Here is a 27575-nt window from a genome sequence, read left to right on the forward strand (position 1 = left end):
AAACCTAAAAAAGCTAAAAAGTAGTAGTTATGTTATTGTAATGTTGCTGCTATGAGTGGTTGGAGGTGCCACCCTGGTTCCACAACTCCAGGATAGAACCAAGGGAGAACAAGTCAGTTTCTTGTCATCCTTTGTCGTTCCAGTTTGTGGTTAATCCTTTAGCATAAATACCTTAGGTATTAGCAGGAACCAAAATAGCGGACGGTGTTTATTTACAATATCTTAACCTCCCGAGACCCGGCGTCCTCATACAGGGACATTAGGTCTGCTTCATTTAGACCTGTTGTCCTCATAAGGAGACACTTTTGTCTGCATGTCCTGGTAGTGAAGGGTCAATACACTTGCTTATTTATTCTTATTAACTTTTATAGTTTGATATAACAATTGAACAAATTCCCCAGTGCTTGTTCGTGGACAACAATTAATAAAGAAATAAATTCATTAAGGATTTCTCAGACATAATTATTAGAAAACACAGAAAGGAATTAGAGATTTGGAGGAATTAGTTAGTGGAAAGTAATTTATTAATATTTTTCTCACTTTAGAATAAAAGACAAGTTTAGTTTTATTTATTTATTTTTGTTTTGATTATGGATTTAAAAATAATAATAAAACTAAATAAAAGACGATTTCATCGTTTCCAATTCTGCTTTTGCCTTAAAATTAAGTTTGGTTGACGTTGGTGATTTAAATTAATCCCTGTGTCCCAAATACCTTAAGATCTTTATCTTATCTAAAGAAATTAAGATGCATTCCAAACAAATTCTTGGGTCTCACGAGGTTAATCAAAGGAAACTTGGCTCGTTTGAGAATTCTTCACCGTGTCATCATCTTCTTTTCCAAATTATTGGTGTATTAAGGAACAGAATCTCTCCAGACTCTAAGTTTGTTTTGGCATAGATGCAAACATGTGTCTAAGACTAACAACTATTACCTCTCATCATTTCTTCACTAGTATTCATTGTAGTTTGTGTCTCGGTTTTGGATCAGAGCCTCTTCCAGGCTCCGGTTGGGTTTTTGGGTTCGTCCCAGACTTTAAACGTGGTGGATCTGATGGTAGGAACCAAGATGGCGGACAGTGTTTCATTGCGATAACTAAAAATAAAGCCACTTGACTCATTTTTTTATTGAAGGTGTGTCACTCCTCATCCCCCCTCAGTTCTAAATGACTGGCGGTGAGGCTGGTTTCAGTTTGAAGCATTTCACATAACTAAAGTCTGTTGACGACCAGATTAACCTCGGTCGCTGTTTTCTTGTCCCATTGGTTTATTGATAACAAACTTGAGTAGTGAATTGGGGAGAAAGGGTTTTTTTATTCTTGGATAAACCATTCACTAGTCATCCAGGTCATGGTATGATATATATATATATATATATATATATATATATATATATATATATATATATATATGGTGTATCAGCTGTATCAGCTGTATCAGTCGCTGCTGTTGGTTGAGTTGAGATTATGTCCATTTATTTTTGAAGCACATTTAAAAACAAAGCAGAGCAGTAAAAGCAAGTAACAAAGACAAAGTCAGTTAGAAAATACAGGACAGAACATTTCCTAAAATATGACTTTATATAATAAATGAATGACAGGCTTTATACCAGTGTAAGTTACTGTAACTTTCAGCTCATGCCCTCAGGAAGTCGTTTTAAAAGCTCCATATAAGAACAAGAATGAACCCCTGATTTCTTATAGGAGCATTTTTTACATTTGTTCATGTTCATTTTCTGCTAATGAACCTCGTGGTTGTGCGTGGGAGACACAGGACGACACCTGCATGTTACGTCTGCCAGTGTTAGTGTGGTTTGTGTTATTATTGTTGAATGTTGGCTGACGTCTGTGTTGGCGTGGGCACTGCTTAGTGCTGTCAAACTGAATTGAATTGAATTAAAAAATAATTAAAAATAAATAAATAAATAGGTAATAAAACCCACATGCATCCATCCATAAACAGACATACTCATAAATTAAGACATAAAGATAAAAGTGACTATAAAGCAAAGTAGAAATTAATACATAAAAGCTGTCAAATTTAAAAAAAAAAAAAAAAAAAATTTCCTACAACATTCATCTGTTCCTGTGTTTTATCCTGTGTCTGGAGTAAAGCTTCCATCAGCCCGGAGGAGTTGGTTGGTATCAGTGGATAAATAACGGTGACTCCAGGAAGACTTTAATCTCATGGTGGAACCCATGGTCCAGGTGACGGTCCAGGTGGTTCTGGTTGGGGTGGTGGGGTGGTTGGGGGGGCCTCAGGCCTGCGGGTGGCGTTGGTGCGTCACACTCTGCTGCTCCTCTCTCGTCCTGGTGTTGTGTGAGAAAGCAGCGTCTCGGCCTCCAGGCGGCAACGCTCCGGATCGGGGCCGGTTATCCAAATATTATCGGCTTCTCTGAACGATTATTACCCCGCTGATTTATGAGTCTGAAAAGTTTCAGCAGCTCCGAGGCAGCTCCGGCTGAAGCGTGGAGGCCCCGACTGTTGCTCTTGGGCACCGAGGCGGCGGCAGCGGTGGCAGCGGCGGCAGCGACACTCGTGAAATATGGAGCCCTCGACGACGTGTTGTGTTGTAGAAAAGTGAAAGATGTGGTGGAGTGAACGGCAGCGTGTCAGACAGGATGAATGAGCACAGCTTTATTTTGGTTTTTATTTAACCGAGCCCGACTAATCCTGTGGTTACAGGACATTTAACACTGAGCGACAACCATGAGGTGAATCAGATGGACGTGTGTCTCCTTATAGGGAAGAAGGAGGAGAAGAAGATGTTGGAGAGGATTTAAAGCAGATGGAGAATATAAAAGATTTAAATTTCACAAACTGACACCAAATGGATTTAAACGGCCCGTCTGTAAACTTCCTATAAATGAAGCATCTAAAAACGCCTAAAAGACTTTTCCTTTAAACCATTAAACCAGGGAATGGAGACGCTAAACAAATTCAACAAGAGGTGTCTCGCTCCTTAAGATTAGAAAAAGAAAGACAAGGTGAAGGAGAGGAGGAGGAGGAGGAGGAGATGTGGTGAGATAAGAAGGAGGAGGAGAAGGGAGGCAGATAACAGTAGAATTAGTAGAGTTTCATTGATTAGCTGTAGAACAGAAGCGTGTGAGCATTGATCGGCTCTCAGGAACAGTTTTACAGGATTTAGACTGAAAAAGAAGAAGAACAGGAAGAAGAACGGTGTGTTCAGGAACCAGAGAGAGACTTTTTCTGACTGTGACGTTCTGAGCGACGTTTAATTAGAGACTCTGAAAATGTGCTGGGCTGCAGCTCATTGGTCAGTTTGAATGGATGAACAACGATGCATGAAACATCAACCCCAGCAAACAGCGTCGGCCCAGCTCCTCCAAACAGCCGACTGTTATCTCACTGCATCACAGTCTAATAATCTAAATATTTTAGATCTAGATCTGAAATAAATAATTAGAAAATCAAGAATTGCAGACAGAGATCTGATAAGTGTCAACGGTGCAGGAGAAACGGCAAAAACTAGAACTAACCCCGGGCCAACCTTAATTATTTTATATCTGGATCTAAAATAAAAATCTAAAAATTAGTTTCAGTGCCAACGGTGCAGGACACGCTGTAAAACCCAGGATCAGGAATATTCACCGGTAACTCAACTGGCCCATTGCTGATAAATGTTGGATCACAGCCTTAAATATTTTAAAATAAAAACTAAAACGCTGCACTTCTGATCAATAAAGTGGGACAGCGAAGAAACTAGGCCCAACCCGAACCCTAACCTTAACTCTGACCCAACACTGGCAAACGTCTGGTGAATCAAAACCTTAAATATTTTGCAAAAACTAGCTACGCTCACCTTTGGCCCAATGGACGCAAACGTCTGACTGTCGTCTTTGTTCATCCGTCTTTAAATTATTTTAATTCTGTTGCATAGACTTAAAAAACGCTGTCAGGGTTTCTGTACAAACTCTAAAAGTTGTCATGACGAGTTCTTTTAGGACTTGAAATGCAGTAAATGAAGCTACAGAGCCTCAAGTTACACACTCACTGTAATGATTTATTTGTTGGTTAAAGATGCACAAAAAGTCATAAAATATTTCCACATGACTAAAGTCTGACACGTTGGTCTTTGGGGGAACAGAACTAGGCGTTGAACTCTGCTGCTGTTGGTTAAAATAGATTTAAATACACTCCTGTGTGATTGTGTGCGTTAACACCTCCATCAGACACGATAACTCGGCTGCATTAAAACACACTCGTCTCGCACACGTCGCCCTGCGATGACCGAGCAGCCATTTACATGCCAGCGTTGGTTCCGAGCTGCAGTTAAGTGTTGTTAGCTGATAACCGAACCACATTCCCGTCTGCACACACGCCCGCTGCGTATCTCCTGCAGCTTCTGCTCAGACAAGCAGCAGATTTGCTTTTGTAATTGGGTCGAAAGGTCGTAACGCTGTCGGTTAATTTGAGTCGGCTGTTAGTTGAGGCTGCGCAGGTCACTTTCACACGCTCAGGAATAAAGAGAAAATGGCCAAAAGAACCAGAGTATGAGGCTTTAAAACGTTTTAAACGTCATCTCACAGACGGCCGACAGGTTCAGACCGGAGGGCGCCATGTTGCTCCGTGTCTTCCCTCGGTTCGTGGACAGTGACGGAGCTTTAAGTGAAGCACTGACAGCGAAGATCAATGACTAACAGAGACGAGGCTGTAATCCACTCCACTAAAGACACACAACCTGACACGGTGTGAGTGTGTTACCTCCAGTCCTGCTGCTCACACCTCATGACACTCGCTGCTACTTCTAATTCATCTGAAATAACAAATCTCTCAGCTTAAATTCAGGTTGAATGTGATCTGTTGAAGACTTTAAACATTTTACTGTGGTCAGTGGTGGTGTAGGGATTTTATTTGAGGAAGCCAAGTGAGACATTAACTCTAATCCATCTACTTTTTAGGAGGTGGGGGGACAGAAAAGACTATGATGCAGCTACATGAAAAATATTGCTTTTTCATGTAACTTCAGTGACCTCTTACCACAAAAATAACCTTTGTAAAATAGTTTTTCGGGTCAATATATAATTGAGGGACTTTTGAAGTCCATGGGATGTAATTCTACATTTTTTATTAAAAGTAAAAAAAAGAAAGAAAAAGAAAAAAGAGTTATAATGTTTTTATGTTCACAATGATCACGTCTTTACAAAATCCATAATTATTTATTATGCAAAACAATGCCTAGATATCACTAGAATGTGATGCTAATTAACTAAATAACTGTCCGAATTTAATAACAATAATAAAAATTAGCTCATTCAAAATTAGTTTTAATTGTGTTCTGGCAATATATCAAATTTTATATGGAAGATAACAAATTATATCTGTGTCGGAGAAATCACTTTCTAATCTGGCTTTATTTTATTTAGTGTCTTGATGATAATCATGATACTATGTTTTGATTGGCTGAGCCAAACAGTGGGTGTGGCTTCAATTGGCATAGTCCTGGCCAATCACAGGTCAGCAGTGTCATGACAGCAGCCTCCTGATTGGTTAAATCATTCTTCTTTTTCTCTGCTTCGCCTCCTTGAGGAGTGTGTAATACCAGTTGCAGGAACCAAAATGGTGGACATGTTTATAGGCCCAGATGCAGTAACTTACGTATGTAGCCTACAGTGGTTTGAGTCATTTCTACTTGTGCCTCGTCTGTCTGGTTCACTCTGTAGCAACTCCACCTGAACACTAGTCGGCGCTGTGTCTTTTTTTTACCAGTCGGGTCAATTTTTGTTTCTACTTTCTGCTTCATTTTCAACAATGATGACTGAAACTTTAGCTGAAATTACGCCAAAAACAAATTGTATAAATGTCTGTATCTCCAGACTCCTCAGTTAACCTCACAGATTCCTCACTAATCCAAAACAGCAGTCAGCTACGACGCTAGCTGGCTAGCTAGCTAGCTGTGTCAACTTAACGGAGAAGCCTAAACTGTGGATTAGGTCTGTTAACAAAACAAGCTAATTGTTGTTCATTTTTTTTGTAACAGTCATTGGTTTAATTGGTTTAATTAATTTTTCAAATCTTTTTAAAAATTTTTAATTTATCAGAACCAAAATTGAGACAGATCAGCAGTTACCAGAAATGTTTAGAGGCTGCACAAAAGAATCACACAGTTTTAAATGATTGAAGATGGAGTTGTTTTTGGTTTGGAAACGTGACTAAGGTCTGAATTAGAGGATGACGCCATCTTTTCCTCCCAATAACTGACGCTATCGTCAAGGTGGATTTGGTGGTAGAAACCAAGATGGTTGTATCGTGTTTCCTTCAGGTTTTTTAGGAACTGTCTTTGCCTCATATGTCAGTCAACTCCCAGTTTGGTCTCAAAGTGGAGATTAAATCCAAATATATCCTCCTGTCATTGCTACGACTTGATGAATTTCATTAACGTTCTTGATCTCTGGTCGACACGTTGGTTGTTGGCGTCTTTCTGGACGAACAAACCTTCATCTGTGCAGGTGTTCCTAATAAAGTGGCACATGAATGCAAGATATTTATTTATTACTTATATAAAACAGTATAATTTAGTAGCATTTAGTATGTTCCAGATTTTTGGCTAGAATTTAAAATAGTGTGAAATTAGAAAATCCCAAAAGTGAATTAGCCGTGAAGTCGTCCAGTAGCAGATCTTATGTGAGGTCTCAGTGTGTTAATACAAGGCTGCTGAAAGCTTCATCCGCCCGAAAGAGACTGAAGGTCAAACAAGGATTATTTACTGAGCTTTAGAAAACTGAAGCTGCAACAGAAGAAGAAGAAGAAGAAAAAAATCAAGGTTTGTCACGATTGTTGTGCTCAGATGGAAAAATGTCGGCCGGAGCTGTGAAGTGAAGCCGGGTCTCGCCAGTGTTTGCAGCGTTTTTCTGGCCGTGGAACTAAACAACATGTTATATTTGGCCGTTTGTCTTCAGATGGAATTTTGCGCCGATAGATTTGATAAACACAGGCGGCAAAAATGCTTTTGACAGAACGGCTTCAGGCTGGAAAGCAGCTGCAGGTCTGAGACGACTTACTGTACAGTCAGCAGAAGGTCACGCACATTTAAAATGAACCAGCAGATTATTAACACACAGTCTGAAATCTGAAATCACAGAATCTAGCTATGGGAATTTGCTTATGTCCACTTTAGATTTCGGATTTATTTGTTATAGTATTAAAACCTAATTCTGGACTAAGATCCCCGGAGCTTTAGCCTGATTTAACTCCTGCTTCCCCACAATCGTAGGAGGAATCTGGTTTTATTTCATATTATCTGGTAATGATTTACAGACCTGATATTAAACCTCCTCAACCACTCACAGACTCATCTCTCAATTAATATTAAACATAATTAATTATGCAATGGTAGCTCTTCCTAGCTCCCTGGCCTCCCAGTTAATAGTAGCTATTCCTAGCCTCCTAGCCTCAAAGCTAACTGTAGTTCTTCCTAGCCTTACAGCTAATAGTAGCTCCTCGTATCTCCCTAACCTCCCAGCTAAAAGTAGTTTTTCCTAGCTCTCTAGCCCCAAAGCTAATAGTAGCTCTCCCTAGCCTCCCAGCAAACAGTAGCTTGTCATAGGCTCCTAGTCTCAAAGCTAACTGTAGTTATCTCTAGCCTCCCACCTAATAATAACTCTTCCTAGCCTCCCAGCTAACAGTAGCTTTCGTAACCTCAAAGCTAACTGTAGTTCTTCCTAGCCTCCCAGCTAATAGTAGCTCTTCCTAGCCTCAAAGCTAACTGTAGTTCTCTCTAGCCTCCCAGCTAGTAGTAGCTCTTTCTAGCCTCAAAGCTAACTGTAGTTCTTGCTAGCCTCTCAGCTAGTAGTAGCTCTTTCTAGCTTCCTAAACAAAACATCCTCAGTTGTGTTTCTGTCCGTTTACTTCTAAGATCTCGTGTGGTTGTGTGTCTTAATAATATCTTGTATTGTGTACAGTTTGAGGTTTCTTTGTGCACACGTCGTCCAACAGCTAAACAACAGAAAGTCAGTATAAAGTGGGTTGCATTAAACTAAAAGCCCAAAGAAAGCTTCAGATGGAGGCAGCAGAGTCTGCAGACAGAGCGTCTGTGACGGCTTTTAAAGTGCTTACATACAGAGAATAATAAATGAGGCCGTTTCCTTTGATTCTCGCAGTCATTTACAGCATCGATTGTTTGTTGGCTGTATGGACAGCGGAGAGGCCGGCTATTGGCTCGGGTCATCACCTTATAAACACTCTCAACGCCTCCTCAATACAGCCACACTGCACCGCCATGGATGGATGGAGGGATGGATTAATAATGAACACACAGAGACGGAGGCTGAGGAGGATCGACTCCTTTTAACTGCTTATGATCACTATTAGCTGTGAAGTCCTCGGCTTTCCCTTGATTTATTCACTCATTTTTAATTGTTTCGTCAATCGTTTTGTTTCGCAGAGAATATCTTCACGTCAACGTTGATTCTTTTGTTCTTATTTTTTCTGTGTAAATTTCATCCGCTAAGTTGTACTGTTTGTTGTAAGAGCTGAGGACACAAATCAGAGCAAATCTTTGCTCCAAATTTAAATCTGTAGCATTTTAGTCGGGGCTGATTGGACGACACCTGTAGTGAGTGAAAGTAGCAGGAGATGTAGAGGTCGCACAAAACAAACTCTCCGATTATTGACCTTAAAAGAAGTTGGTTACCTGCGTACAGCTCCTCATCTAACAGCTCACTGTGGCTGACACTTCTACTTCCATCACTAAATAAAATATTATATATAATAATAATACATTTTTATTTATAGAGCACTTTTAAAAGGTACTATATAGATATAAATTATTTATAGAAATATGAAAATATGATAGAAATATGAAAAAGCTTCCTAGCAGAGGCTGAAATATTTTATTTGATTTATTTATAAAAATACGAATTAAAAAAATGGAGCTGCAAGGAACCCTAGAACCCTAGAACCCTAGAACCAAAAACCAAGATAAACTGAAATCATGAGCTTATTGTAATTATCAAACATTGGCTTTAGAAAGTGATTTTTATTTTTTGTTGTCTCGTATCGTTTGCCACAAACTATTGGCGAGGAAAAAAAAAACACAAAGATAAATTTTTAATCATTAACGGAGCCCTGCATGAGTTTTAATTATCTCAGTGGCAAATCGCTTGCCACAAAAAATACTGGTCTTCTTATGGCGGCAGAACAAACTGAACACGTGAATGAAACGGAGGATACAGACACTATTAATTACCAATATTTTTGGTCCCAAACAGATTTATATTCCTCTATTTATTATCATTCCTTTATTTATTGTCGACTCCAGACTCACTCAAATTGACCTGCAGCCCAACAAGTTTTCTTAGTTTTAATTGTAATATGACCAAATTATTTGGTAATAAATAAACTTCTTTATTTATATTTAAAGACTTATATTTTTACAGTTTTACACATTAATAACAGCTGAATGTGCTTCAAAATTACTCTAAAGTCTTAAACACTGCAGCACTTTAACAGATACAATTTACACAGTTAAAATAAGTTTTGTTGTTTTTAGCATCAGCTTTAGACACGATCTTAGCGACTAGTAGATGCAGGCTAGTAGACTCACAGACTCATCTCTCAATTAATATTAAACACAATTAATTAAGCAATGGTAGCTTTTCCTAGCTCTTCCTAGCTAATAGTAGCTCTTCCTAGCCTCCCAGCTAACTGTAGGTTTTCTAAGCCTCCCAGCTAATAGCAGGAAAAACTCTCTGATAAAACTTAAATGTTTTAAGGAAGAAACTTAACTTAAGACAGAACCTGGCTGCTTATATTTTGAATTTGGTGCAACGCTGCATATTTTTCCCACTGTTGGATAAATTAAGGATTATTTTATGTTATGTTAGTGTCCAGACAGGCCATTAAAAATTATCCAGGTGTAACAAAATAGAAGCATGTAAAATAATCTGTGTCTTTAAAAAATAAAATGGAGCAGATTTGAGAGGTGGCTTTCATTTTCAGTCTAACTTTTTAAATATTTTGTTGTGCACAAAGTGAGATGTGTTTCCTCCTGAGAGGACCTAACTTAAACCGAGCAGCTAAAAGAAAAAGACTTCTTCTTCGTCCTCCTCCTCCTCCTCCTCCTCCTCCTCCTCCTCCACTTGTTTGGTTTATGTTTCAAGTTCATGCATCGACTTTAAAGTGCAAACCTCCAGTGCTGCTCTGACAGAGTATTTTTAGTTGTCAGAGCTGGCAGACGCAGCGGCGAGGCTTTTAGAGCAGGTGTAAATCAGGTTTGTATAACGTTTAGCACCCAGCAGGCCCGTAATAATCACAGCTCCGGCCTGACGGAGGATAAGAGGCTAATGATTAGTTGCAGAAGCTTGTTTTAAACATTTCAAATCAACGGGAGTTATTTGGCTTTGTGTGCGCTGCGAGTGCAGCCCCAGTCATCATCTCCAGACGCTAAGGTTGATTTTTAAGAAACACGATCACACAATTATGTGATTCATCTCTAAAAATAAACATCTTTTCGACTTTGATTTACCATAAATACACTTAACTCTACTGACAGTTTTACAGTTCATCACTTTAACCTAAACTCTGGGTATAAATACAGTGGAGCAGAATTTTATTTAACTGCAGGTTGTATATTATCAGCTCCGCGACATGTTTAAGGTCGTCCCCGTCCGACTTTAATAAACATTCCTTAAAGTGACACTTTCCATTGACAGTCAAATAGCTTTTTTGGGATTTTAAAGTGTGACTTCATGTGTCAGAGAACTCTTTACTTGGGAATAAATGTTGTTGGAGGGAAATCTTAAGAGGAAATCAGAAGTGACGTCTGCAGGGACTTTTTTTATTTAAAAAAAAATAAAATTTAAAGAGACCACACATCCTCAGAAGCTGACCTGCATCTTTTTTTTATTATTATTATTATTCTTTTAGCTGTGCAGTTAATTTTAAATACTATTTTTATTTAAATATATATCCTTATTAATTAATAAGTGAGACAAAGAAAGATGTATCCACAAATTAAAAGTCATTTCAAAACAACTAGATTTAAAATACAAAAATAATAAAACACTATTTGCACATGCACAGCTTAATTTTAAACAGATTTTAAATTTAAATGACAATGAATAACAAAAAAGAAATGCACAAATTAAGCACCAAATAAGTAAGAGAATTTTTATATACTTTTTAACTTGTTGAATTTTATTTTTCTGGGTGATTTATATATATATATATATATATATACCTCGAAACTTTAAAAATATTCGTTTTCTTCAGGAGGGACTATTTAACTCTGCGTATGTGGCTTGGATATATTAGTGGGAGTTGTTTTGCGGCGGAGTGATATAGAGTGAAGTGTCTCGGTCTTTCTAAATGTGAGGCGGCCGTTTAAAATCTTTGAGAAGGTTCTGTCCGAGGTTTGGTTCTGTTAGTAAACTTCAAGATGGCGGCGCCTCCTTTGATGAAATCGCGCCGTTGAACGACAGAGGAGGAGACAAGTAGCTAACGGTTCACTTCCCCCTTTCATTTTCCTATATTCTTTAAATGTTAGCAACTTCCCGAGAGACCCTATATATTTAGTCATTCAAATTTAAAAGTATAATTGTCTATTATGTTGATTTCTTTGACAGTTAACCCAAATCTTATTAACATTTGCGTTAACTGGGCTAGGCTAGTTAGCCAACAGCTAGTTAACTAGCTTGGCTAGCTAACAGGTAGTTTACTAGCCTAAAGTAAAGTGCGTTATAATGAATATGACGCAATTTTCGTTGATTTTAATGTGTCATAGTGCTCATAATATGATAATATCCGTTAAAGTTGAAAGACTAAATTAATATAAATATACAAACGGTGCTATTAGCATCGTACTAATTCATTTCTGTCTCATTTTAGTGGACTTACTGTTGGTTTTAACGGTAATTTTACGCCCGCGATCTCACGAGATTTCAAAACAAAATGGCAGTTCTCGTTTCTGCTTCTACTTCCTGGATTTCTTTCCTTTCGTTTCAGAGGCATTTTAGGAATTAATTAAGAATTAATTAAGAGAGTGGGCAAAGACACATTTTGGGGTTACAGGCCGGAAAACAAAGGAGGTGACACAAAATGGAGACGTTAGATCTACCAACACTAGGGATAAACTAGTTAATAAATATAAACTCACTTGCACTCACATTTTAGCAGGTGATGTTGAAACAGCGACAGAAAGGTGGCAGCACAACTGGCTAAAATGTCAAAAATATGTTTATACAACATGTTTATACAATTTAATAGTACTAAAAAACACAGCCTCCAAAATAAAAGACAGTTGCATCAACAGCTCTTTATGTTATTTTAAGCAAACTCTCAATATGCAAACCTGTACCTAATGAACTGGCAAGTGAGTGTCTGACCCTAATTAAAGTTTAATAAGTGACACAGTAAACCATAGCGCACTTTTTATTTATGCATGCATGTTTGATGTTGTGTTCATTCTGTGACTTGAAAATGCTGTTGAATGACACACGGGTAAAATCGTAATTATTGCGAAAATAATGTCTGTTTAATTGTTATCCAATTTGAGACAAAAAGTGAAATCAACGGATGTGATATTTTGTTGTCAGTCTGATGATTTCCTGTCACCAGGATGTTTGTTGGCCACGTAGCTGCTGGTGTTTATTTCTTAAAATGTTTTGGGAGTCGGTGGAAAGGAAATAAATTGTCTCATGTTTAGATTATCGGAGAGTTTAGTTAATTGTCTAGTAAAAATATCAAAACGCTGAAGACAGTGAGAGAAATGTGAAAATGTTAGTGAAATATTTATCATTTTTAAGAGTTATAATCTAAAATGAAGGCATCATAAATGAGATAATACCTGATGTAGAATGTTAAATTATTAAAGTGATATTTATCTTTCTGACATTGTTTTTTTAGTTGAGTCTTCCCCATCTAATGTTAATTTATTAGTTCAGATAGGTAGTGATTTATTTTATAGACATGTTTGTGTGGATTTTGTGGAGTCACAGGAGTCAGGAGAAGGACAACCTCTCTATCCAGTCTGTGCAGATCCCCAGCTACTCGGGTCACAATATAATAATATGTTATCAGAATATAAAAAACACACAGGCTGCTGGACTGGTTTTCAGTTCTCTTGCAGAAATTTCACCACCATTCATCTTCTTAAGTTCTAGGTGTTTTTTCTGAAACTCACATGATCAGAGCCTTTCATGTGTCTCATGGGTCTGGAGAGATTATTGCCATTCAAGCATAGTCAGAACCATTAATTAAAAAAATAAATAGATAAAAAATACACCACCCAGCGTAATCTGAATAACTGCAGGTCGGTATTGGGTGTTATCAGGTGCGCCACCCACAGATACTCCCTTTAAAAACATGAACCCCACTAGTCTGTGAGAATTGATGAAGCTATGTGGATAAAAAATAAGTCTAAATAAGTCCAGTTACCTTTGTTTTAAGATACCGTGATGACTGAGAACATTTACAGACCGGTTATTATCGTAATCATAAAAGCTCTGACTCCGTGTATTTGTGTGTTCCAGATCTATGATGCAGAGGGGACGTTACAGCACTTTATTGATGGTAATGATCCGAGTAAGTCCAGCTGGATGAGGTACATTCGCTGCGCCAGACACTGTGGGGAACAGAACATGATGGTCGTACAGTACCGGTAAGAACCAAGTCTTCGTTCTCTTAACATGTGATGCAGGTGGACTAAACGTGTCCTTGTTGATCGTAGGTGTGTGTTCATGTGTGTGTAAACCAGGACCAGAGCACATCAAGTAGTTAACGAAGGTTTATTGATAAAAACCTGTCCAGTTCTTCTTGTTTCTTAATCTTTTTTTTCTTTACAGAAATAAATGTGGTTATGCAAAAAGACAAGTGTGTCATTTATAATGTATGTTTCTGTTATTACAAGCAAATCATAAAAACAGAAACTTAAGGAAAACCTCAAAAGTAAAACCTTAAACTATTCCCTTCAATACATTAAACACAATCATATTATTACACAATATTCATGTAATTGTTTCCCATACAACATTAATATTATGCCACGGTCGTATTTTCTCCGCCATGGTCTCATAATGAATTGGAAATATATTTGCACAGGCTTGTGCTCCCTCCCTCCCCTCCACAAAGCCCCCACCCCCCAAACCCCACAGAAAACTCATGTAGTTTGTGAAGCTATTTGTGTTGACATCTACAATTATTTAAAGAGAGCTGGTCAAAATTAAAAGAAACGACGTAACATGCAGTTAAACTTTATAAGTACTAACGCTTTAAAAGTAAAACCTTAAAATATCCCCTGAAATATTTCTTGTGTTGACATTCAATACACTTAATTCAAATAATTATAATATTATACTACATTCATGTTATGCTAATACAATAAATCACAAACAAATGCAAAGAAAACCTTAAAATGTCCCCTCAATAATTCTTTTGAAAACATTTAACACATTTAATGCAAATAATAGTTTATATTGTAGTTAAACACAACCACATAGCTCTCAGAATGCCACATTTGTGATTAGTTAAATGTTAAGCAGTGGGTTAATAGTGTTAATAGTAAACAAGCCAATATTACACTCCACTGCATCACACCTTCCTGCTTCAGGTCCCTTATTTTGTCCTCCTGCTCTTGTATGAGGTTATTGATTTTCTTGGTGTGGTCTCGTTTTAGATCTTTAATTTCCTCAACATAATCTTTCTTCAGACGTGTCATTCTGCCTTCGTGGTCGTGCTGCTGATCTTTCATTTCTTGGAAATGTTGTTGCTTCAAATCTTTTACTTTGTTAATGTGGTCTTCTTTCAGTTCCATTATTTTACCCTCGTTGTGCTGCGTCAGATCCTGTATATGGTCACCTAGTTTTTGTTTCAGATCTTTGATTTTGGTTTCATGTTCTTGATTTAGAGCTTTTATTTCCTCAAGGTGATTTTGCTTAAGATCACCCATTTTCTTCCAATGCTGCTGTGTCAGATCTTGTAGTTTTTCTTTATGCTTTTGCTTTAAATTCTTTAATCCTTCGGCATGATCTTTCTTCAGGTCTTCACGGTGCTGCTGCACATCTTTTATTTCCTGAACATGCTTTTGCTTCAGATCTTTTATTATATTAGTGTTGTCATGTTTTAATTCTCTTATCTTCTCCTCATTCTGCTGTGTCAGATCTTTTATTTTATCGACTTGCTCTTGTTTTATTTCTGTTATTTTGTCCTCATGTTGTTGGATCAAGTCCCTTGTTTTTTCATCTTGCTCTTGAATGAGATCCTTCGTTTTGTTTTTATGCTCTTGACTTAGACTATTTATTTCCTCAACATAATCTTTCTTCAGACGTGTAATTCTGTCTTCATGGTCCTGCTGCAGATCTTTTATTTTGTCCTCGTGTTGTTCCTTCAGACCTTTTATTTTGTCATCTTGCTCTTGGATGAAGTCTTTCATCTTCTTGTCGTTGTCTTGATTTAAATCTGCTACTTTGTCATCATGAGTTTGCTTCAAATTGTTTATTTCTTTGGCATGTTCTTGTTGCAGCTCTTTCATTTTGTCTTCCTGTTCTTGTTTCAACTCTTTCACTTTGTCTTCATGCTCTTGTTTTAAGTCTTTCACTTTGTCTTCATGCTCTTGTTTCAGCTCTTTCCTTATGCTGGTTATCTTGTTGTCATACTCTTTTTTTTGAGCAGCCATCTTTTTATCGTGATCTCGCTGCTGATCCCTCATTTCCTTGATGTGATCCTTCTTCATATTTGCTATTTTGTTGTCGTACTCCTGTTTCAGATCCTGGTTGTCTTTGGCATGTTGATCCTTCAGATTCTGTATTTGGTCTTCGTGGTCTTTGTCTCTACTCATTATTTTCTCATCATATTGCTTTCTCATGTCTTCCTTCAGTTTGCTGAAGAAGTCTTGGTTAAAAAGTGTCATCATGCTTTTAGAAATGTTCAGTAATTGCTTAATTATATCTATAATTTGATTTTGTTTCAGAACTCTCATAATGTCTTCATGCCCTTGTTGCTGAAGCTTGAGGTTTTCATCATACATCTGCATCAGCTCTTGCAGTCTGGACTCGGACTTTCTGTCTCGTTCACACTCTTGTTGCAAAGCTGTTATTGTGTTTTCATGTGCTTGCTTCAGATCAGTGATCTCCTTCAGGTGGTCTTCTTTTAAAGTTGTGATTTTTTCGTTGTTCTCATCTTGCTCCAGTTTCAGACATCTGATTTTGTCTTCGTGGATGAGTTGTAGACTCTGTATTTCTCTCAGGTGAATTTGCTCCATATGATTTATTTTCTCCTCATAATATTGTGTTAGACTCCTCTTTTCTGTCATGTGGTCTTCTTTCAGAGACTTTGTTTTTTTGTTTTGCTCCTCTTTAAGATCCATCAGTTCTTCCTCATGTTGTTGTTTGAGATCTCTTACATATTCACGGTTCTTCTTTTTCAGATCTGCCATTTGATTTTGATTCCTTTTCTTCAGCTCTTCCATTTCTTCATCATGCCAATCCTCATTCTTCTTCCTCATCTCTTCATATTCTTTTATATTTTGATATTTAACATCTTTAACTTGGGTATTAAGGTTGTCCTCCCAGTCTTCATATTTCCAATAGCCTTTTGCCACATCGTCTCTCTGGTTTGGTATTTTGCTGTTATCCTCCTCCAGCATTCTGTTCTTTTCTGTTGTTTGTGTTCTTGGTTTTGTATTTGTGTCATATACGCTGTGTTCTTTCAGCAAGTTTTTGGACAGATTATTCACAAAAGGAATCCCGTATCCAAACTCCTGGGTGTCATTTCTTGACTTGTCATCTAAGTGGCTACAATAGACAGAGGAATAGTCACTGGCTGCCATGGAATACTGCATCCCGTTTTCAGTCAAGATGATCTCAATCTTCATCATCAGCTCATCAAGTTTGTTGTTGTGATGAAGTTCATTTTTATCAAGGTTCATGGTTATCTGCCTTTGATTGCAGTCTTCAATGACTTTATCCACAGAGGAACTCTCACTCCCCTCATCCAGTGTTTGTCTTTTGATAACCATGGAGTTGTTCAAAGCTTCTGGACCAAAGAAGCTCAGAATTGCCTTTAGAACATGTCGTTTCTCTTCAGTGAAATCACAAGGCCTCACAATGAGTAGAAACACAGTTGGTCCAGGTGTTAAAAGAGTCATGCAGTTCATCATTTCTTTCATCACTGATAAAAAGTGGCGATAATAAATGTCTGGGGTTTTCACTACTGTTACCAACTTTCCACCCCATTGTCCACGTGCGTGCACACAGTGCTTTTCAGCAAATAGTACTGAAGTCTGAAAAGCTTGTTGACTTGTAATGAAGTTACCTAGTGATGTTCTGTCCTTATCAGAACCTCCAAGTAGAACAATATTCAGCTCACTGGCTGCAAACGAGAGAAAAAAGAAAATAAATGTTATCAGTATTACGTGTACTGACAGTCAGTCCGGTACAGTATCAAAAAATAAAAAAAATATTCAAGGCAAGTTGCTCTTGTTTGAGACATTTTAGAGCAGGGCTGGGCAATTAATTTCTACAGGGGCCACATGAAAAATCTGAACTGTGTTGGAGCCAAACCAAACTTTAACTTGAACGTTATTCAGCTCAATATTAATTTTCTCCCATTGTAAAAAGCAGTAAATGATATATGTTGATAAGCTGCTACTGGTAATCAGACACATAAGAATATTCTGTAGATATTTATTTAAATTTATGAGTTTTGCTGTAGGTTGGAGATGAAAATGAAACAATCGATCTGTAGTTTTGGATAAAACTAAAAATTGGAATGTTGGAAACTTTGTCCTCTTTGGAAAACGTCAGTGAACCAAGAAGTGACCATGTAGCTACATGAATTATTTTCTGTATCTCAATAAATCTCAATAAATGTTTAACCCTTTAAGACCTGAATGTCCGTCTGCCCACAAAGAGAAGCTTGCTGTATTGAATTACCGTAACTCCCCGATGGATAATATTTAAATTGCGCTTTCTAGAAAAAACGCTGCCATTACGGTAATGATGCTGCTGTGGCTGCTGGTTGAAGAGCAACGATCGCGGAGCCTCAGTAAGAGAGAGTTGTTTGGAGGAATTTGTTGGTAAAAACAAAGTTAGTTATACTCTTGAGATGTCATGAAGGTCTTCCAGGCAAAAGCACAACTAACCAGTGTTCACTCACAATGAATATTGTCAATAGAACCAAACCACTGTGACTTATGGGCCAGACGGGAATGCCCAAAGGGCCGTATGCGGCCCGCGGGCCGTAAAATGCCCAGGTCTGTTTTAGAGTATATTCTGTGTGGTCCATTTACAAATCTGGATCAGAAACAGTTATATAACAGCAGTCTATTATAAAAATATCTCCTCTCATTTGTGTCTTTGACTTGACTTTAAATTATTCAATGGAAAAAATATCAACGTATTTATAATTTTACAACTGACTTTTCAAGCAACAAGCAAAACTCAATGAAATTGAAAAGTAACCCAGGACTGAAATTAGTGTCAGAAAAATCTGTGATGATATAGCAAAGTTGCCTCGCAGTTATTTTACACTTTGGCCAGGGACACTTTTGAAAGGGGCAGTGAAATGTGGCCTATAATTGTTGTTCCAATTATTTTTTCATGTTTACAGTTACTTATTTCATGAACTAATCTAACGTAACTTGTCACTCTTTGTTTTTTCTATCGGCGCAACATTTCACTGATACAATAGAACCCCCGATAGAACCGGAGCCGTCCTATCGGCCCCCGATATATCGGTGACCAATAATCAGTCAGTCACTAACTGAAATGTCCTGAATTATGTTGACTTTATTCCAGTTTGGCAGGATTTTGCTTTGTGCCTGCTAGTTCATCCTCATGGTTTGCTGAGACACATAAACATAATTATATATGTGCATCTAGATAAGATAAGATGATAAGATAATACTTTATTGGTCCACAGAATGCAGCAGTCTGGGCTAATTGATATCAGGTAGCAGAAACACTGTATTTACCCCTGTGGGGAAATTAGAGATTTATTAAATCCAGTTTAACAACACCATGAAATAATCCAAATCCAAAATAATCGTCCATTTAAATTATGACCTTACTGACGCATTAACAATTACAACAGCATAAAGGAGGGAGTAGTGCATGACTGTTATGTTATACATTCACTAGTTGTTTAAAATGCTTCACTTACCTGCAGCTGTTGCAGCTTCCTCACTGTACAGGGCTGCCATGGTGCCTGTGCTACATTTACGATGTCAATCAACAGTAAAGTGCAGTTATTCTGATAACTACACTTCTGATCTCAAGCTGCCTTGTTGTCACAGACCTGAGAGTAACCAACAATTTTAAAGTTTTAAAATGTAAAATTTCTGCACATTTCTAACATTCACAACATATTGTGTGTGTGTGTATATATATACATATATATTCCTGTGTTGTGCTGCATTTAGACATTGCATTTCTTTTATATTGGGTGTACTCACCAGGAGAATTTCTTGCTGCGTCATTTCAAATGTCTGAAGTGAAAGTAATTCTACCAAAGTAGGCAGGGCATCACAACTTTCTGCCAGCCCTGTCTGTCTGTGAAGACTAACCACCTGAAGCGGAAGTATTTTTCGTGTCTGTACATGTCGAAACAGGCCACATAATGAAATCTAGCTCTAAAGTTACCTGACTCTTAGTCTGATAAGAATTGAATCTGGATATGACAGGCTAGTGTTGTTCTTAATTTGATCATTATAATTGTTCTTAATTTGATGAAATGGGCAAGAATTACATTTAATGGTATTTCAGTAAAGAAATGGATGCATCAGAATGTTATAAGAATAAATGTTAGTTACTTAACCTGCAATCAGTCTGGCATTGAATCAGTATATTTATTGATGAATTGTTAAATGTGCAAATTATTCACATCAAGAAACAAATGTTTTGATTTTATTTGATCAGGTAATTTTTTTCCCCAAATGGTAAAGTAATATCACCATCAAATTACAATTTCATTATCAGTCTTCTACAGTAATGCATGCAGTTGAATCACAGCATAAGACATCTGGACATAATAATATCAATGACACATAAAGCATCAAATTAACATGAGTACATATTTACTTAAATTTTTTCCCATCACTGATGTTTCTATGCTTACTCATTATTTCTTCATGTTTCTTCATATTTGGCACTTTTTGGGTTACAAGAGTAAACAAGTAAATATCATTTGTTTATAATATAGGTTACCTTGAAAAGTTGAAATAATTAAAGTACTGTGATACAATGACAGAGGATCAGTAGGAAAAGAAAAAGTGAATCTTAATGTCTTCATTTTTCTGTATGTAACTTTAAAACCAAGAGCGATCTCAGTTCTGTTCAGGGCTGTTCAGATTCAGATTATAGACAGCAGCTCATAAAATGCTGCAGGACTTGTCTGCTGAGACCTTCTCTGCATGTTCTTGTATCCAAATATTGACTTGTTCCTTATGTGCGTTCTCTAATTTGAGGACGTTTTCTTCCAGATGATCCACATTCTCTTGAGAAATATTCCCCATGAGCTGATTCATTTCGTCTTCATGTTTTTTCTGCAGTATTTTAAATTCTCTCTTGAAGTGTTTGTTCATCAGCAGATGTCTAAGCAGGTGTTCGTTATATCTCTGCTCTCTTTGCCTCATGTCGTCTATTTCCTTATTATACTTTTCAGTCAGAGCCGCAAAGTCTATGCTATACTTCTTTCTGAAGTCATTGAACTCTTCTGCTTGCTTTCTGGCCTCCTCCGCATTTTTCTTCTTCATCTCCTGCTCTCTTTCCTCATAGTTTTTCTGTATTTCTTTCCACTCTCTTTCCTCCTGCTCTCTTCTGATTCGATCCTCCTCTTTTCTTTTTTGTTCGTATTCGCTTCTTTCCTGCTCGTATTCTTCTTTGAGCCTTCTAAGCTGTTCTTGCGCCTCCTCTTGTCTCTGCTGATCTTCTTGACGGCGTTTTTCCCACCACTGTTTGCGCTCGTTTTCCCAAGCCTCTCGTTCTCGTCTCATCTCTTCTCGGTTTACCATCAACTTTCTGTCGGCAAATTCATTTTTTTCAGATTCGGATCTTATTTTTTTTTCCAGAGTTTCAAGTTTTTGTTCCCACTGCCTCCGCAAATACTCTTCTTGCTTTATCCGATCACTGTCCTCCTTTTCTCTCTTTTCCTCTTCTTTCTTCCTTTTCTCCTGTTCTTGGTTAATGTGCTCTTCCTTTTCCTTCAGTGCTTTGTCTTTCTCTGCTCTTTCTTCTTCAATTTTTTTCTTTTTTGCTTGAACTTCTTCTTGGTGTTTTCTTTCTGCTTCCTCCTTCTCTTTGTGCATCTCTTCATCTTTCACTTTGAGGATCCTCTTCATTTCCTTTTGTATGGCTTCCTCTGCTTCTTGGAACATGTCCGATGTGTAGCAGCTGCCTCCATTCTTCTCCACCATCGTTTCTACTTTGTCTAAAAGCTGCGTGATCTGTGCACGATTCCCTTTGTCTTTGTTATTGAAGACGTGGTATCTTCCTCCGCATTCATCAATCAGTGTTTTGACAAAGTCATCGCTGGATTCTTTTATGTAACTCTCAATCGTTTCATCTTGAAGATCATCTCCTCTGGTGAACACAACGATGATGAAGTCTTTTGCCCTCTTGCCAAAAAACTCCTTGATCAGCTTGACGGTGTCTTTCTCCTCTTTTGTGAAGCGACCAATCTGCACCACCAGTAAGAACACGTGAGGTCCAGGAGACAGCAAACTGATGCATTTCACAAGCTCCAGTTTCACTTGATCGTTGGACAGAGTTGTGTCATACAAACCAGGTGTGTCGACCACCGCCACCACTCGCCCACCAACCTCTCCCGTTTCTTTTGAGCATAACTCAGTCACTGATGTCATGGAGGTTTTGGAGTAAAACGATTTTTTGCCCAGGATGGTGTTTCCAGTGGCGCTCTTACCACAGCCAGTCTTCCCAATCATCACCATCCTGAGAGGCTCTCTGCTCGGAGTTTTATCGCCAGCTGCTGTCTTTCTTTCAGGTTTTTGTCGAGGCTTGATAGTCATTGGCTTTGTGAAGCACTTGGATCCCAAAGCTGTCATGCTTTCCACAATACTCAATATCTCGGAGACCTGCTGCTTGTCTTTGACGTTGAAGATGAGGTAGCGTCCTCCACAGCTCTGGCAGAGCTCCTGCATGGTCTTACTTTCATTCACAAAGTTAACAATGTCTGGATCTGTAGGATCTGATTCCACCGCGAACAGAATCATGGTGAAATCATTGACTCGAGAGCTGAATGCTTTCTGGATGCTTTCTAACTCTCCCTTGTCTTTAGTACTGAGAGGACCCACAGGGAGGACCAGGATGAAGGCATGGACGCCCTCAGGGTTCCACAGAGCGATGCATCTAGACGTGTACTTCTGTACCGCCTCAGGGGGTTGTCCATACAAGGCAGGCATCTCAATCAAGGACACTAACTGACCAGCCACCTCCACCTCGTTCTTAACGCATTCTGATCCTTCAGCAGGTGGTTTAGACCTGCGATTTCCAAGAATGGCGTTGGCTGCAGAAGTCTTCCAGACTCCAGATTTTCCACAGATTACAAGGTTGAGAGGAGGTTTGAAAGTTGTTGCTGTTGCCATGGGGACACCTCCTCCAGTGCAGCAAAGATGCCTTCCTTTGTTGTCGCTCACGATCTTCTCCATCTTTTCAATGAGCACTTGACGATCCTCTCGTGAGAGGTCTTTTCTGTCAATGTTGATTTTGTGCCAACTTCTGCACTCATGTATCAGCTGATCCACAGCTGAATTCCTCACCTCCTCAGTGTGTGTCAAGATGACCATTGAGTATCGAAAAGCATCTTGACCAAAGAAACTCAAGATGAACTTTATTTTTTTTCTGTCCTCTTCAGTGAACTTAGAAGGCTTCACTAACAGCACCAGAACGTTTGGTCCTGGGGGGCAAAGAGCCACACACTTCTTAGTCTCATGACTTACTTTATCACTGGGCAGACTGAAGACGTCTGACGTGTTCACTACTTTCACCTGTGTTTTCCACCAGGTTCCTTCACTAACTGTAGTTTGTGAGGATATTATGGGAAGATGAGAAAGAGTATCTCTTAAAAGATTTTTCTGTGTGATGAAGTTTGTCAGTGTTGTCTTTTTATTCTGACTCTTTCCAAACAACACAATCCGCAGTTCAGATGCTGCAAAACAATGAAAAAGCATTACAGAGTTATTTCCAATGACTTGAACTTAGTAATATGATCATTTATGCATTTATGTCAGTCATTCAAGTATTTACATAAATGCGTAGATTAGAATAGACAAATTACAACAGGTCCATACTAGAGCTGGGTTTCATTTTTTTCCCCCCAATATTCTGATTCAAATTGACCTTGATTCATAAAATCCCATATTAATTCATTAAATCTTCTGTTAAATGTTTCATTTCCTACATGCTGAATGGTTTCACAAGACAAATCAAGATTAGTCGATATATGAGGGAGATCCAAAACATGATAGGACAACTCTTACTCTATTTAAAAAGTATAACAACAGAGACCAGCTTGTCAGATTCATAGACACATGAAAGATGTGAAACTAGAAGGAAAATATTGTGGAAATACCACAACTCCCCGGTGGCACCCTGCCCGAGTCCATTCCAACTATAACGACAACTTTTGAAAATGACCAGAGTCCCTGAATTTAAATAAAACAATACCAGCACATCCATACAAACAAATGTGTCGTCAGAGAGTGCGTTGTATGTGAGTTTCAGAGACTCGACAAAGAATCAGATGTGAATGGCAGCACTGCTTTCCATTTATAAGCTGTAAACATTTTGTCTCTACACATACAGGCCTATAAAACTAAACCACACAGGCTTCAATTAATGTTAAACTCAACGTGGGTTTTAACAACCAATACAATACATCAGACAAAATATAGTAAAAAACATTTATATATTTCGTTGAACAGTATCGTTAAATATTCCATTTTCCATTTATACAATATGTTATTATCAATCAATCAATCAACTTAATTTATATAGCACATTTAAAAACCACAGGGGAAGCCAAAGTGCTTTACATTGGGACATAAAATAGGTTTAAGATTAAGATAAAAAGCATAAAAACACAAAATCACTTAACAATCGACACAAATAGCACAAACACAAACAGCGTTTCCAGCTAGAGACGACAGGCCACACACACCGGCGCCATCTTCAAGTCTTCAATTAGCCCTTAACCTCTTCTTATGTTCGTATTTAAACAAACAGGAAAATCGGTTTCAACAGATTATTAAACTTTTTTTTTGTATTTAAAAAAACTTAAAATTCCAACCTCAATGAACTTGACTATTTCTATGATTATTCTCTATTCCTGTTGTTTTTTAGGAAAAGTCTTAGTTGTTGTTAATTGTTGAGACATTAGCTCAGTGACCTAATTCTAGTCTTAATGCTGACTATCAGGAGCATTTCTTGCATTCTCCTATGTATTGGTACAACTCACCGTGTGCTGTAGTTGATGATGCTGCCATAATGTCACTGTGACCTTGTCTGTTGGATTTAAGAGCAGAAAAGACAAACTATTAAAGTTATATCAAGAGTGGCAGAAAAATAATGCAAATGGGGACAGGATATTATGTGGAGCTCAAATATCAGGGGCAATATAGCATCAGGATATTCTGAAAGACATGAACATTTCCACACGTGTCAGACATGAATGGATGAAAGAAAGATGTTTCTAGTGGTTAGATGTTTCTAGTGTGCCATATAGTAATATATTTCCAAAAGTAAATTGACACATTTACTTGTTGCATTTATGGCACAAAATAATATGTGTACACACAAAATGCTGTACTTACCGTGATACTCCAGACTCTGATGCTCATCTGTTGGTTGAAGTGTACCAGATATGTGCGATCCACTCTGAATCAGTGCATCTGAGAGATCAACCTTTTTATAAACTGAATTAGGAGGCGGTGCCCCGTATGTGTATGACGACAATGCATCAACTATCTATAGTTGATCTAGTTACTGATAAGTTACCTGTGTGTTCTTAGCATTCTTTATGCTCGGTGGCAACTTGGCATAAAGACTCTATTCAAAGAACTGATTCCATCAGTCAACACCTGCATCATCTGCCAGAAAATATAATGCAAGTCAGCTGCTCACAAGAGCAAGCAAACAAGTAGCAACAACAACAACAACAAGGTTTTCAGCTGTTTCCACGATCTGTGGCCCCTCTAGGTATCAGACCCCGTACCTAGTATGTGTGTTCTATTAGTGCTTTTTATAAATTATGGTTATTGTCATTTTGCAGATATTCAAATAATACACAGGTTCAAAATTTCAAACGTGAAACAGTCTGGTGGCTGTGCAACTGCCATAAACATACATTCCTTTACCTTTCAACATAGCTAAATGTAGTAGAGACAGTGAATCACCAAAGCAGCGAGGTGCACTGTTAGCTCCTCTGAAGCGTGCGTCTGGACTTCAACTGGGGACTCAATAGGATCTTGGCCAATTACAGGCGACCTGTCAGAGTCACCATGTAATATGCAGCCTCGTGATTGGTTCAGAAGCGACAGGGGCGGGACCTGCTGTGTGCAGGAGGCTTAGATTGACAGGTCTCGGTTAGGGTGGCGTTGTGTGTGAAAAGGTGCGAGACAGCTCCTGTAACTTTGAATGAGTAGAGTGAAAGATAACCTCGATTTATCCTTTCACTAAAATATGTTGGATTTGTGGTAATGTGCATTTAAACAAATTTTTTGTTTTAGAATTTTTTATTTATTTTTTTTAAAATATGAAAAATGTTTAATGATAAGAATTCTGGACAACTTGTTGCCCTGAAAATTCTTATGAATTGTTACATATTTAAGTTACATTTTATGTTTTATTTAGTCATTTAGCTGTGAGAACTTGTTGGAGTTTGTGCTTTAATAAGGTTAAGTTCTTGTATCTCACCTTATAGGACCTTGTTATCTGCAGTTAGAAGACAGGGTTGTTCAGGTATGATTTCAGTGAAATGTTTATAATTGACTGTGCGGCCGTCTGTCTGTCTGACCTACTTCTCATAGAATACACGGAGATACCATCATGCGTAGCATCTCAATTTACCACTCACAATGCAAATGTGATGAAAGAGGCAGCGTGAGCCAAAGAGAATCTCAAAAGATGTAAGAAAAGAAGGTGGACAGTAGATATGGCTCATGCTAACATGCTAAAGTGATGACCAGACATGTACCTTGGAGAGTTTTGCCAAGATATACTGTTGTTGTTAGCTCTACTAGGAGAGTTGAAAGGATCACTGTCCAGAGCTGGTTCCTTGGCCCATGTTAGATTTAGTTTAGCAGCAACTATAACTACAACTTTCCAACTCTATTCCTAGCTATGGTCCGGTACATATATTACTTGCTGTGTTGTCGTTTGTTCTCTTCTGTTTTTGTTGTTGCGTTAAAAAAAAATGTGGGTTTGTTGATTTGAAATGTCTTCAGTTTTTCTCAGGAACAGCTGAATCCACCTTTAAACGTGTCTTGAAAGAATCTTACTTCCAGTTGCTTTTTCAAGTATAGAGTATATAACGTTGGCATGTGAATAACGTCTCGTTCTCAGAAACTTAAATAAGGTTATAAAAAAACTGTCAGTGTCCTCAGAAATCAAGATTGTTTGGCATTGTTTGGCCTTATGAGGGTTTCTGATCACGGTCTACATTCTGCACCGGTGTGTCACTCAAGGTGAAAGAAATATTTCAAAAGATTATCATCAAGTCATAGTGATTAGGGTAGTAGGCTGGGTTTGTGTACCTGCATTACATGTTTCTTCACCCTCACATCTTCTGTAACTGGGAAATTCAACAAAGCAAAAACGTATGTGCATGCAGAAAAACCAGGGTAAGTGGTTCCTTTTGTTTTCGTACATGTGCAGACTATAATTTTAATAATAATTATAGTTACGTATAGGTCTGGGTGGTATGACCAAAAATGTATGTCACGATATTTGTCAAAATTGTGACGATATTATGTTGATTTTATTTTTTTTGTTTGTTTTTCATGCATGATATAGTGTTGACAACATTTTCTACTGGTTGAGAGAGGTATTAATGCAGTAGACTGACTAAGGATGGACTATTTTACTGTAATGATGAGTAAATATTATAGAATAATCCCACACTAGCAGTAAAACAGGTTTACAGGGCCCCGTGGTAGCACTGCCTGCTAAGATGAAATCAAGATTCATGGACAATTATGGTTTCACTTATTTCGACATATTTATTCATATTTAAACATATTTAAACAGCTATGTCTATAATGTCAATAGCACAAGTTAATATTGGGGACACTTTGAGGGAAAGTTTTAGCCAGGGGACAGGTCATCCAAAACGGAGATGAAAAACTTTATCAATCAGAATCAGAAAAAACTTGGTCACCCTAAAAACAACCAACTTATTTTTATTTATTTATTTATTTATTTGTCACAAGTCCACTTGTTCTGCCGCTTGACTGGCCTTTTCTGACCTTTACATTTTCACCACACTGCAGTGACGCAGTGCTACATTGAAAATGGTCCGGTCTGAAACGGTGTCTTGCAGCGTGTAATCAAATACACTGGTATGCCGGTATATTAAAAATTCATATCATAACGGAAAAAAATAGTGGTA

The 27575-nt window shown here is 37.9% G+C and overlaps 2 protein-coding genes across 4 annotated transcripts in view; one reads left to right on the plus strand and one right to left on the minus strand.

Annotated features, from left to right (window-relative positions):
- prdm6 (PR domain containing 6) overlaps positions 1 to 27575 on the plus strand; it is an 83215-nt gene that overhangs the window by 16835 nt on the left and 38805 nt on the right. For all 3 annotated transcript variants that reach the window (XM_047592919.1, XM_047592920.1, XM_047592918.1), the window contains exon 5: positions 13490 to 13617. In XM_047592919.1, coding sequence (XP_047448875.1) covers positions 13490 to 13617 — 128 coding nt within the window. The remainder of the gene's footprint in view (positions 1 to 13489; positions 13618 to 27575) is intronic.
- On the minus strand, positions 19816 to 23104 carry LOC125012777 (stress response protein NST1-like). Its single transcript, XM_047592911.1, has one exon. It carries the CDS (start codon positions 22753 to 22755, stop codon positions 20323 to 20325), a length of 2433 nt encoding a protein of 810 aa, XP_047448867.1. The 5' UTR covers positions 22756 to 23104; the 3' UTR covers positions 19816 to 20322.

Source organism: Mugil cephalus, chromosome 8 (genome assembly GCF_022458985.1).
Source record: "Mugil cephalus isolate CIBA_MC_2020 chromosome 8, CIBA_Mcephalus_1.1, whole genome shotgun sequence".
Taxonomy (NCBI): Eukaryota; Metazoa; Chordata; class Actinopteri; order Mugiliformes; family Mugilidae; genus Mugil; species Mugil cephalus.

What these genes read in the sequence shown, in the direction of transcription:
- LOC125012777 (XM_047592911.1), bottom strand. Translation starts at nt 22,755, where the DNA reads ATGGTCATCTTGACACACACTGAGGAGGTGAGGAATTCAGCTGTGGAT.